A 12,806-nucleotide genomic window follows, 5' to 3' on the forward strand; every position below is an offset into this window, starting at 1 on the left:
CCCAGACTCTCAAAGATAGTTAGTCACCACTGATCTTGCCCTATCTGACAGTTTTCTGGGCTCAGAAAGTCCCTGTTTGGAAATTACTCCCTGTCTGCCCAGAAAAGTTTTGGAAATTTCTCAACTTTCTTCTATGAACAGTCAGCATCGAAAAATCTTCACTTGAGGGCAGTGACTGCTGCTTGTGCTCCGATTGTGTTGGGTTCTATTTTTTTTTTTCCTCGTTTCTTTCAAGATGTCAAAAAACTCAGTAAGAGCAGAGTACGCACATGCTGTGGAAGAGGCGTCTCCAGGCAGATCCAGTAAACTCTGTAAACAGCAACAGCTCGTTTTCTAGGCTGACAGTCGCAGAGCAGGGCGGCCAGATCAGCAGATAACACGGAACAGAGCAGTTTCTTGTTCAGACTTGTTCAGATATTTACCTGCCATGGAAGAAAAAATCTGAATAGTTTTTGAGCATTTGCACTTACAAAGGCAGATCTATCTGATGGTGAAATGACCATGAGATTTAGGGAGGACTGGGTGTTCAAACACTGTTTGTCAGGAGTCATTTTACTTGGCATATGAGGTGCTACTGAGCGGTTTTCTATGTGCTTAGCATCAAGTGGTTGCCTTAGTCATTTCTCAAAAGTGCTGTTCTACACAACTTCACTCTGCAAAATTTGAACCTAATTGAGACGTGGGCATCTCTGTCACAGATTTGTCTTGACTAGAAGTTGTGGTCCTGTTTTAAAACTACTTAATTGATTGTCAGCGAACTACCATGATAATAAATGCCTGTAGACATACCCAAAATGCCTGCTCCAGGATTTATGTTAGTGGTTTACCCTATGGCTCAACCTAGCGATTAACCCACAAGCTCCAATTAAGACAAACCCACCTAGGTCTCAGGCTGGGATGTGCAAACGGAGAAATGCTGTGGGAAGATTTCTACGACAACTGAAGCAGTATCATGTCTCTACAAGCCACCATACAGACTGTCGCAGAGACAAGACCAAAACTCAGGGTGACCTGGCACGTCCAAGGGCTCTTTGGGCCTTTAGCAGATGTTAGGATGGCTGGTCTACAGCTGGGGATGCCAAGACTACCTGTCTGCCTGGTTAATGGCCCTGCTGCCCTACAGGAGAAGCCAGTGGGCTGGGAAATCTGGAGCTCTGGAAGCGATATCTCTCTCCACAGCTCCAGGACAGCCACGCTTCTTGGCAGGATAAAGGGCAGGGTACAAGAAGGCAGAAAAAAACTGCTATTAGGAAGTAAACCAATAAACATTAATGTTTTGGCATGATTCACTGTCTTGTCTGGCCCTCTTGGCTGTATATTTCTACTATTTTAAAAGTAACAGCAACACTGTCTTCCTTCCCAAGCCTTTGAGGGATTTTTTTTTTTTCACGTGCACACAATTCCTTGTGTGTTTAAAAGTGGGAAGAGAGGCATTTTGGGTTTGTAGGAGAAAATCCCATGGTATAATTTCACCTGTGAGAATCTGTCTTCTGTTTCATGAGCTCTCCTTGCTCTCTGGTGTGCAGTGATGCTGCACCAGCTGGCCAGCCTGGCCACTAGAGGTTGCAGGGAGGAGAATGTTATCCAAGTGCTTGGGCCTGGTCCTACGGAGGGTTTTGTGTAGCAGGACATAAAGTCAAGCTGGAGTCTTATCAGTGAAGATGTTGTGCAAAGGCCGGGTCACTGGGACAAGAGGCTAAGAACAACCTGTGATGCTAAGAAAGCAAATCATTACTTCTTGCAGCAGGTTGTAAGGCGTTAAATAAAGGTTCTTTATTGCAGCTGAAAGCGTCACTTTTTCTTCTCTTCCCCTTGTTTTTTTCTCTGTATGAACATGTCCGTGGGACCCTGCTCAATGAAATGTGACATGGTGGCTTTTGTGTCCAGTCACTGGTAGGAAGTGCTTCAGCATAACCATCTGGGAGAGCTTCTCTCCAATTTTGATAATAGAGGGAAAAGTTAACTGGGCTGCCATAAAACAAATAAAGAGAGAAGAAAAAGGAAACCCCTGTGCCTTTTGTTAAGGAGGAACAGATGTAGAGCCATAGCAGCCTGCCAGCTAGGTCAGGTCATACCAAATATTGTGATTGTTTTCTTGTAGCCTGATCCTCCTTTTGAACTCTCTTTCAGCAATGAAGTTGTAAGGAATGAATTAAAGAAGCTGCCAGCCCTTCCAACACCAGCGCTGAAGGAGCATCCTTCCCTCGCTTACTGGTAACGTATCATTCTGCTGAGCAGCTTTGCAGTATCTTATGCAGGACCTGGTGATCAGAGAGCGGAACTGGGATGCAGAGATTCCTGCCTTGTAGCTCTGGGTCTGCCGCTGACTCATTGCATGATTCAGCACAAGCAGAGCTACCACCCTGGGCCTCAGTTTCCACGGCTGCAGTAATATCTGGCCAGAAAATTCACTGTAAATGTGCAAGGGTCCTGATGAAATCAAGAAGCCTAATGGGCCATTTCCTTTCCCAGTACTTTGCATCTGTGCAAAGTTTTCCCAGTCTGAAATGTCAATGTTTTGCACTGCTCTGTGTTATTTTTGAGTGATTGATCTTCATCTTGTAAGTCCTCCCTGTACGGCATAGCTGAACTAAAAGGGATGTATTTCTCCTTTTATATGAACTAGGTGATGTTCAGAGGTGGAGGCTTGTGAGCTCTGTCTTTATTGCACTGCAAATTAAATCCAGGGTAGGAGCACGGTCAGAAATAAATTTTGTATGCCCCACACATAGATCCTTTGTGCCACCCTGCCTATCCCTTTTATCTGTGCAAATAGGAAAGAATTTGGGGAAAGGCTGTTCATTAATGGGGAGACACTTTCACTTGATTTTTTGTTTGTTCGTCTTTCATATTTATAAAGCATTAGGCTTTTTAAAGTCTTTAAAGCATTAGGCTGTAAGCCTGGGGGTGGGAGTGAACTTCTTTATCTGCTACTTTTTTAATTTCGGCATCTTGGTAATCTGAGGATGGCACAGGGAAACAAATCAGTTTGTGGTTTATGATCTCAGTTCTTCCCTTTGCCAGGAAGGCCATCCACTTTTCCTAGCATGGCTACAACACCAGAATTAGTTGTACCTAGCGTCAAGCCATAGGCAAGCTAGTCTGTGAGGTCTCCTAATCACTTTCTGAACGCATCAGGAGAGACTCAAAGTCCCAGGCTGAGGTTAGGAACACTTACACAAAAGCTGTGGATCATCACAGTCTCCTGATCTTTCTGTCTAAAAATCAAACCAAATCTTTGTGAAAATTTGACAAATGTAGGCTGCCATTTCACTGGAAGCAGAATGGTCTCCCTGTTTGGAGCATCAGGCTGGATCGTTGGGCCGGGGCCAACTGTATGAGGTTCAACAAGGCTCAGTGCTGGGTCCTGCACTTGGGTCACAACAACCCCATGCAACGCTACAGGCTGGGGGAGGAGTGGCTGGAGAGCTGCCTGGTGGGAAAGGACCTGGGGGTGTTGGTTGACAGTCGCCTGAACATGAGCCAGCAGTGTGCTCAGGTGGCCAAGAGGGCCAATGGCATCCTGGCTTGTATCAGGAATAGTGTGGCCAGCAGGACCAGGGAGGTGACAGTGCCCCTGTACTCGGCACTGGTGAGGCCGCACCTCGAGTGCTGTGTTCAGTGTTGGGCCCCTCACTACAAGAAGGACATCGAGGTGCTGGAGCGTGGCCAGAGGAGGGCAACGAAGCTGATGAAGGGTCTGGAGCACAAGTCTGGTGAGGAGTGGCTGAGGGAACTGGGGTTGTTTAGTCTGGGGAAGAGGAGGCTGAGGGGAGACCTTATTGCTCTCTACAACTCCCTGAAAGGAGGCTGTAGCCAGGTGGGGGTCGGTCTCTTCTCCCTAGTAACAAGCGATAGGACGAGAGGAAACGGCCTCAAGCTGCGCCAGGGGAAATTTAGGTTGGATATTAGGAAAAACTTCTTCACCGAAAGGGTGGTCAAGCATTGGAACAGGCTGCCCGGGGAAGTAGTTGAGTCCCCATCCCTGGAGGTATTTAAAGAATGGATAGATGTGGTGCTCGAGGACATGGTATAGATGGACTTGGCAGTGATAGGTTAAGGGTTGGACTCGATGATCTTAAGGGTCTTTTCCAACCTTAATGATTCTATGATTCTATGATCTCCTTCCTTTTTGCACAAATTAATCCACACATTTTAAAAAAGTGCATTTCCAGCCAGGTCGGTGGCCTGGTCTGACAGACAAACTTGTAGCTCAAGCTAAAAGCCACCATGAGAGGAGTGGTGGGAACAAGTAGCCATGGGCAGGGAAGGCAAATCTGACCCTTCAGCAGCAACATGGACTGAGGTTTATTAAAGTGCTCACATGGCCTTTGCTTCAGTTGCCTGTGACGGTATCCGTACACAGGAAAGGAGCGACAGGCTGCCTGTCAGGCCCCGTCTGCCCACCAGGATCTGTCTGCCCCCGCTGTCGGCAAGTGTTAGTCAACATGCCTATGCTAAGGGCTTCTGCTGGGAAATCTCAGGGAGGTCTGGGACCACCTCTGTCCATAAGACACTCTCCTTGGGTTTGGGCTATGTGCAGTCACCTGAAGCAAGAAGAGCCATGTACAAACCTCATGCTCAGAACACAAGTATTTACAGCTGTACACAAGGTACAACACTTCTTGCAGCTGTACTTCACTTTGTGGGAGTTCTTATGTGACTGAGAACAGGTTGCAGGTTGGGAAGCTGGTTGTTTCCAGTGGGGTAATAAAACCAGTGGCTACAGCCCTGTGACTCCCTTGTGATTTCACTTCAGTAACGAGGTCTCAGAGACCTCTTACACATCAGTAGTTCATTATTTTTTAATGGTGGCTTTTTCATAAACACCCCCTGAAATGCTGAATGCTCTCAAGAAGAGGCTGCTGGTGAATCAGATGAAAAGCCTCTGAAGTACAGACCAAACTTCAGTGATCTAAGAGGGCAGATTTTTAAAACTGTGTTTTTTGACACTTCTGCATCTCATGCAGATTACATACCGGATACAAATTTCATCCTGTTCTTCTCTGTGTGAAATCAGTTTTATGCTGCAGTTCTTCAGCACTAGCACGCAGCAATAACAAGTGAATTTCCAGCTCCGGAAAGAAACATTTAAAACATTAGGGGTAGGATGGGTAATTGCTCTAGTTAATTTAAATCAAACAAACAAAAGAAACCTGTGCTACATTTGTATAAGCTGAAATGGACTAAGAGGCAATAAAATGGATAATCAAGCAAATGCTATGATGACTTCAGCAAGATACCGTGATAGATCTGCATGAAATAATATAACATTTCCATCACACACCATGAAAAAGCATCACCTCTTGCTCCTGTCAAACGTAGTAAGATGACTGGGATGAGTCCTGGATTCTCAGATGCAGCGAGGGCTGAATTAGCACAGTTTGGTGCCTCCGGCTCCACCTTCATGGAGTCTCCTGGTTGCATACCCTTGCTGCAGGCCTTTCCCTTCACTGTAACCTCTTCTTGGAGGTTTGTAGACATCACAACAAAGATGAAGGTTCTAGTTTTTATATCATCAAGTTTTTGTTTCCAGCTCTCTACAGATTAAGAAGAATCAGTTGCACGTGTTGTTCTCAAGCATCTCTTAGCATCACTGATTACTGGTGAAGCAAGAAGGAGTTTGGGGTTTTTTTTTGTTTTTGTTTTAAATGAAAGCTGAGCTTCTGGTCCTCCCACACAGTCCAGGAACTGAGGCCCTGAGTTTTGATTTCTCTTGCCCATGCATGGAAACAACTGACAGTATTTATTATTTTAGACACAAAACTAATCACAATGAGACAGGAGAGCACCTGTGTTAGTTCACAGCACTCCTTTCCAGCCATTGTCATTGCATTTTATCTCAATTCAGATCCTTCCCAGCAAGCCAGCCCAGTACTAGGTTGTCAGTAAGAAGGCAAGGAGGAGATACAACAGCACAAAAGTGAGTGCTAGAATGGGATTTTCAACTGACCAGGTTCCAACAGACTTTGAATGCAAGCTTTGTTTTTAGCAACCTAAAGCATCAGCATTGCCAGAAAATTCACCTCTGAAAATATCTGAAATATATAGCTGAAAATATAGCTGAAAATATAGCTGAAAATATAGCTGAAAATCACTATTTAGTTTCTCTAATACAACACAGACCTGAGGCTCTGATCCTGTGTTTGGTCCCTTTGGCCCAAGAGATGCTCTGCTGGCTTCGGTGGGACAGCATATGACTGCAAATAAAGACGTTAGTAAGTTTGAGAATATAATCAAGATGGACAAAGGTTAGAAACAGAACAACAGAAAGGCACTGCAATGCGTGGACAGCTATTTGAAACAGCTCAGTGTGCTGGGAAGAGAAGGGGGAAACAATTACCTTTGAAAATCTGGATCTGATGATGAGAAACTCTGGCCCTGCATTTGCTTGCAAGTTGTCTGCCATCCAGTTCTGTAGGCTGCTGGGACAGGGGCGATTTCTTGGTAGTTCTAAAGATCTTTATCAGAGTTGTCTGCTGCAGGATATCATCCATGTACTAATCTTGCAGCTTCGCGGGGAATGTTTTATGAGCTGGCAAACAGACGGTAGTGCTTCGGCAGCCTCCGTGTCTCCACATTAGTTAAGCATCCTCTGTCGGCCCTGCGTTATGAATGAGTTTCTGTGTCACTGACAGAGCAACAAGCCAGAGCAGGGGGAGAGGAGACGTCAGCTGGTGGTCCAGGCGGTGTCCCAGCACTCTCCCAGCTGTCGATAGCAGCATGGCAGCCGCTCAGAGATGAACAGCTGAAATGATAGGGGAGAACGTTTATAAGCTCTGCTAATGCTCCTTCTGACCCCTGAATGATTTTGCTTGTTTGCCCTGGCACATGCTGGGCTTACCCCTCTGTCCCAGAGCTGGAGGCAGAACGTGACCTCTGTGCTGAATGATCCTTCTTGCGTAGGGAATGAAAAGGAAGTTCAAAGAACTGTTAGAGAAGCGACTGTCACACAGCTGGGGTGGGATTCACCTGACCATGAACATCTCTTCAGCGTAGACCTCTCCATCTGAGCTAGGTGCCCTCAGCTCCCTTTGCTGTCAGGATGAATTGTGCTCCAGAGTATCTGTTTCTTTCCCCAAAGTGTGACTAGCTCAGTGTTGTAGAAAGGTGAAAGGCAGCAAATCTCACTCTTAAATATTCATGGCTCAACTGATAATTCAGGCTTTATTTTTTTTGTCCAAAAGTAGAAACAAGGATGATACTTATCTGGCACTTAACATCTGTAGACCTCAAAACATTATACAATGGAAAGGAAGATCATCAGTGTCCTATTGAGGCAAAGGAGGTATAGAGAGTGTTGTCTGCATTTGTTCAGGAGAACTGGGTAGAGCCTGGACTATCCCACATCTTTTAGTACAGGCTGAGAACATAACTTTATTCATCCCACTGTTCAGGAAGGCTCCCTGACATCTAATCTGTCCTTTTGAAAGAAGTGGGCCATCGATTGGCTTCACTACCCAAGGGGTATGGTCTAGGAACATATCCATTATTTTATAATAATCATTTGTAAGAAAGCAGAGCACATCCAGAATCACATTAGGTAATCATCCTGTAGGTACAGCTATCCTTTCCTTGAATTCATCAATATGAGAGCTTGATGTGTACAATAAACTGCACAGAGTGGATACCAAAGCTAAGAGCATTTTCCACTGGAGAAACTCCATTGTTTTCTGAGAAGTCACTCCCAGTTTGTTCCTATCTGAGACAGAGAGGAATTGCATTCACATGTAATCGTCGTTTTAAGAGGTAATTTCAAAGGGCTGTAAGCCTTCTCTGCCTATCTTTTTTATTAAGAATGATGGGTTTTGGAGATCTTCCAGTACTGAACACTCATGTAATTCAGTTATTGCTCCAAAAGTAACCCTGTTTATGATAATCACGGCAGGAGACCCGGGCTCTGCCTTCATGTGCACACCCATAACATCTGTGGTACTTGCTTGGATCAGTGGGCTGGATATGGTTTCATAGCTGTTGAATTTATAGCTTACAGATCATTTTCTAAGCATTAAAATTATTCTGAGGGTTTTGATGGCAAAGCTGGACCATTCCTTTACCCACGTAATTTGTCACTGACTCAGCACCCTGTACCCGTGGTGGCGTGCTGGTGGGACATCACTTCACCTTGCCCCAGTAAGAGCCCTTTTATTTTCACAAGTGACTTTCAGGAGAATTCACTTAGTGAGTGAGTAAGGATAGCAGCTACTCTCAGACAAATGACAGGCTTGTGGGGGAACAGCCGGCCCTGCTGACAGTCCGACAGACTGTACTTTGAATTGCTCTGTGCTGTCTGCACTGGTGTTTCTGGTCCTCTCCCTTCCTCCCTGCATTACCAGGGATGGATGTACAGTCCTCAGCTCCCCTGTGCCAGGCCCCACGCCCCATCTGTGCACAGCACGTCTTGTTTGTCATGTCACGTCTTGTTTGTCCTCCTTGTGATGTCACAGAGCGGAACATCCTCTGTGTGATGTCACAGCAGGCTCTGTGGCCTCTACCTGTGACATCACTGAGGCCATTATGAAGGCTGTGCCCAGCAGGGACAGGGGAACTTCTTTCTAAAAGAGATTCTGGCTCCACGCAGATCTCTCTGGCACAAGGATGCGTATGGGGAAGGCAGCAATGAGAAGACACAGTCGTGTTAGCAGGGCTAGTGAAACGCTTTGCAGTTTTCCACAGAAGTCCCTGTGGGCATCTCTGAGCAGTTGCGGTGAGGTCATCTATGAGACCATCCCACACTGCTGTGCTCCTTCACGCTGTCTAGCAATAAAAATAGCTTCAGTTCTGCCTGGGGAAGGATTACTGCATGGTGGACAACTGTGTGGCTGCCTTTAAAGGCCCCATTAGGGGCCCCAGCTGGACCTAAGAAATGCAGGGAGAAATGCCAGTTCACACTGCCCTAAACCGCATGCAGCAGGATGGCATTAGATAGACACTTGGTACTACTGGAAGCTTATGCAGTGCCAGGTGGGGAGGGCACAAAGGTGTCATAAAGGTAGTTTAGGTTTCCTTCCTCTTCACCTGGCAAGGTCTGTACGGTATCTCGAGGGGACTCAACAGATTCCTTATCCTTGGTGTTGCAACATAAAGAGCAAGAAATGGGGTTTAAACCTGAGGACTTGAGTATTCTCTCATGCCAACGTAACAGAGCTGGTCCTGTGGGCATTACATTGCTGGAAGTTAGAGAAGAACCAAAGTCAGACCAGTCTGAAAGTACCAGGCTTGGATGCTGTGATGACTTGCATGGCTGGAGATTGAGAGGAATGCTATTGAAATCAAAGGAGAGCACTGTGAACCTTTGAAAGGAGATCATTGGCTTCTACTTAGCCATGCTGCGACCTTGCTAGCACAGTTGATGATTGTATGCATCAAATAGCTCTGGTTCTGTGCTCTCCTGCTGCCCATTCACTGGAGAAAAAGGAATGAGATTCTTTAAAAGTGAACTTATACATATCTCTCAGTCTGTCATTTGGGTCATGCTGATCTGCTCTTGGATGCTACATCTCTACCATGGATAGGTGAATGTCTCAACATGCATTTATCAACCACACTCAGAACTGTTCTCTGATACAGAGGTCCACTGGTGTGGAACAACATCCATCTATACCATGAAACTGTCTTAGTCTCCAGAGCAGTGTTGGGAATGGGCCCTGGCCCATGCTAACTCCCAGCGCATAGCCAGGAGTTGCCTGGGGGAATGCAAGTTAGCGTAACCCAAAAGTATGCAAAGGCACATCAGTACTTTAGCAGTAAAGGGACCCAAGTCTGAGTGCCTTGGAAACATTCCCTGCCACTGTTTAACCTGCCGTTAGAGACGTTGCCTCTGTGTACACTAGGAATTTAACTCCTTGCTGAGAGAAATTTCTCCAGAGTACTTCCACTAGTGCTGCTGTACATGGTTTTGTGCAGTTGCAGTGAGGAGTAACCTGTGAGGCTTAAGGCTATTACTGGCCACCAATTTCTGAAAGCTTTGCTAGCTTTCAGAGAACTCGGTGGGCTTGGAAAGAAGTTGCACCAGCTAGGGCAAAGCAGAGCTTGAGCAGCTCCAACACACATCTGTGTGCCACACGATGTAATACCATGGGCATCATTTGTAGATAAGGAAAGTAATGCAGAGAGGGGAACGTCTGTAAGTATAGATACCATGTTAGTGAGTAAAAAAGGTTCTTCCAGAAAGCCAGCTCCTAGAAAACTATTTTTATTCTCAGTCTGTGAGTCCCCTTGTTCACCCTGAGCTGCATCAAATTCCCTCATCTAACACTTTTGCTTGGCATCTTTTGATTCCCTCAGTCGGTAGCTGTGTTAACAGAAGTATCTCCACCTTTTGGCAGGATTCTTAGTCGTGATACTGTAATTATATAAAACATCTAATTTCTTCCTTTCCAGTGAGGATCGAGTCATTGAACATTACAAGAAACTAAATGGTCAGACAAGAGGTCAAGCAATTGTGAAGTAAGTGAAATAAGAGTGACTTCTTGTGACCTTTGTTTTATCAATAAATATTTATACTGGACTGTAAATACAATATGTAACTATGTCTCCCATCTCATCTAATGCTTTATATTTAAGTATTTCTGTCCTTAATTATGTATTTATTTAAGCATTTTCCCCCAGATAATCTTCTCCGCTTCTCAGACTTGTTATTCTCTTATGTATTGTTTTGCAGTTACATGAGCATTGTAGAATCCCTCCCAACATACGGAGTACATTATTACGCAGTAAAGGTACGTGCTATAAAAAAGGGTCATTTATTGAATTCAACTGTTGTTGGAGAGGGAGGGAGAGAGGTACAAATAACCATCCTGCTTTCAGAATACAATACGCTGCTACTAAAGTCTCGTTTCACTTCCTGCGGTAGGATAAACTTATGTCAACTGTGTAGCAAATGTTTTGTAAATACAGCTCCAAAGAGGAAAATCCTGTTCTTGGAGATAAAACTCTTTGAGTCCTATTGTGCTGGAGATGTTCAGCCCACAAGCAGCAGCAAGCTCTGGTGATGCCAGTGAACCAGCACCAAAGGGACAAGCCAGCCACATCGCTGGCAGACTCGATGCTTCACTCCTTTTTGTAGTTCCAGGAGGTCAGACTTTTCCCAGCCAGCAGATCCATGAGCAACTAGCTAGGTCCATGACCTGCTGACTGCAAATCCCTTCACTTGAGATATAGGTAGATGGATACAGATATAGTACATCTTTTCAATGCCAAATCATTGTCCCATACTCTAGAGATAACACATCCCCCTCCCCAAACAGCTCTCCACTTCTGACTATGTGGATTTCATTCAAGTATTCATGAAATCCCTCATTTCTTTTGTCTAATGATTTATCACCAGATCTTCCAGTCTCATATTATGATTATTACTTCCCTGCCTGACCAGCTGTGTAGGGTTGTTATTTTTTTTAAGTAGAGAAATCAATAAACATATAAGGAAAGCTAGATTCACACTCCCCAGAGCATATTCCCTCATTTATCACCCCTGAAGTTTTGATGTGTTTCAGCATTATCTCTCTGCACAGATCATATTGTTTTTCATACATCTGTAATGTCTTGTACACATGGGGTGCCATAAAAACACAAATATCTGACAGTACCTGTCTCAGGGAGATGCGTTTCTAGTCTATTTCTGCTAATGTGCATGGCATTTTGCAAAAAACATTAGCCTCATCCTTTGCCAGAGGGCAGGATCCCTTCAGCACCCTTTGCATCCAGATCTCTTGGACTACTCTCGACCAACAGTCTAGAGGGATTGGGCTGGGCATTCAAACCTGCAAACACTTGAGAGCTATTCCAGTGAACTCCCCATGATTAATAAGTACCAGTGAGCAGCAACGAGGCAGCAAACATTGCACATAATAGGTTTTGCTTCTGCCTGACGTGGGGGTTTGGGTTTTGCTGCATTTTACCCTGCCATTCTCTATCACATTAACAGAACAGATGTAATTTCATTGAGGACTCCAGTTCAGTAAATTGCAAAGAGACTGGTATCAGATATCAGCCATTACTCCATAAGGCCATTTTATTGCACACTCAGACACAAAGCAGTTGGGTCCGAGCCTGTCAGACCTTATCACTTGGTAGCTCTCAGATCCCATTACCGCTGCATTTTCAAGATTAATGCTAAAATCCCTCCACATAATTCAAGTCAGCTGGGTGATTCGCTTTCCTTCCTCTCCAATCTCTGAGTGTTCAGACTGAATAACTTGCAGGGAAGAGAAAGGGGATGCACCACTGCACAAGGGACCCATGTCAAACCTCCCCACCTCCCTTGGCAGCATTTTGAGTAACAACTTGATCATAGGTGATGCGTTTGAAATGGTTTTATATGTCATAGCTAAAAGTGAAACAGATCTCTCCTAAACACCACGTGGCTTTGTGACTTGAGGAAATTCAGCAGGGGTAAATTTAACAGCACCCATGACATTCAGAGATATTGCTTAGAAACAAATCTGCACCTTGAATAACAACCTAGGAAATCTCCAGCATTTCCCCATCCCATTCAATATAACTCCCTCTCTTTTTTCTTCCAGGACAAGCAGGGAATTCCTTGGTGGTTAGGACTTAGCTACAAGGGGATTTTTCAATATGACTACCATGACAAAGTGAAACCAAGAAAGGTAAGTGTTTACTTTTCTACCAAGGTCTGGACTTGCCACACATGTTATAGCTTGATTTGAGGGTGTGATGTATGCCAAATGCTGGCATTGATTCATGTGATTTTGAAGGATGTTGTTTCTCCCAAACTTGTCTGAATATCTGCAAGGAATTAATGGACAAAAGTAGCTCTTCATTTATTAAATGTTGTGGTACGG

The 12,806-nt window shown here is 44.9% G+C and overlaps 1 protein-coding gene across 3 annotated transcripts in view; it reads left to right on the forward strand.

The window, feature by feature from the left end:
• Positions 1–12,806, forward strand: part of FRMD4A (FERM domain containing 4A) — a gene marked incomplete at its 5' end in the record, with an annotated part of 385,473 nt that overhangs the window by 315,266 nt on the left and 57,401 nt on the right. For all 3 annotated transcript variants that reach the window (XM_082310334.1, XM_082310333.1, XM_082310332.1), the window contains 4 exons: positions 2,131–2,214; positions 10,384–10,449; positions 10,664–10,721; positions 12,525–12,611. In XM_082310334.1, the coding sequence (XP_082166460.1) occupies positions 2,131–2,214; positions 10,384–10,449; positions 10,664–10,721; positions 12,525–12,611 (295 nt within the window). The remainder of the gene's footprint in view (positions 1–2,130; positions 2,215–10,383; positions 10,450–10,663; positions 10,722–12,524; positions 12,612–12,806) is intronic.

Source organism: Platalea leucorodia (genome assembly GCF_965183815.1).
Source record: "Platalea leucorodia genome assembly, chromosome: 4".
In the NCBI taxonomy this organism is placed as follows: domain Eukaryota; kingdom Metazoa; phylum Chordata; class Aves; order Pelecaniformes; family Threskiornithidae; genus Platalea; species Platalea leucorodia.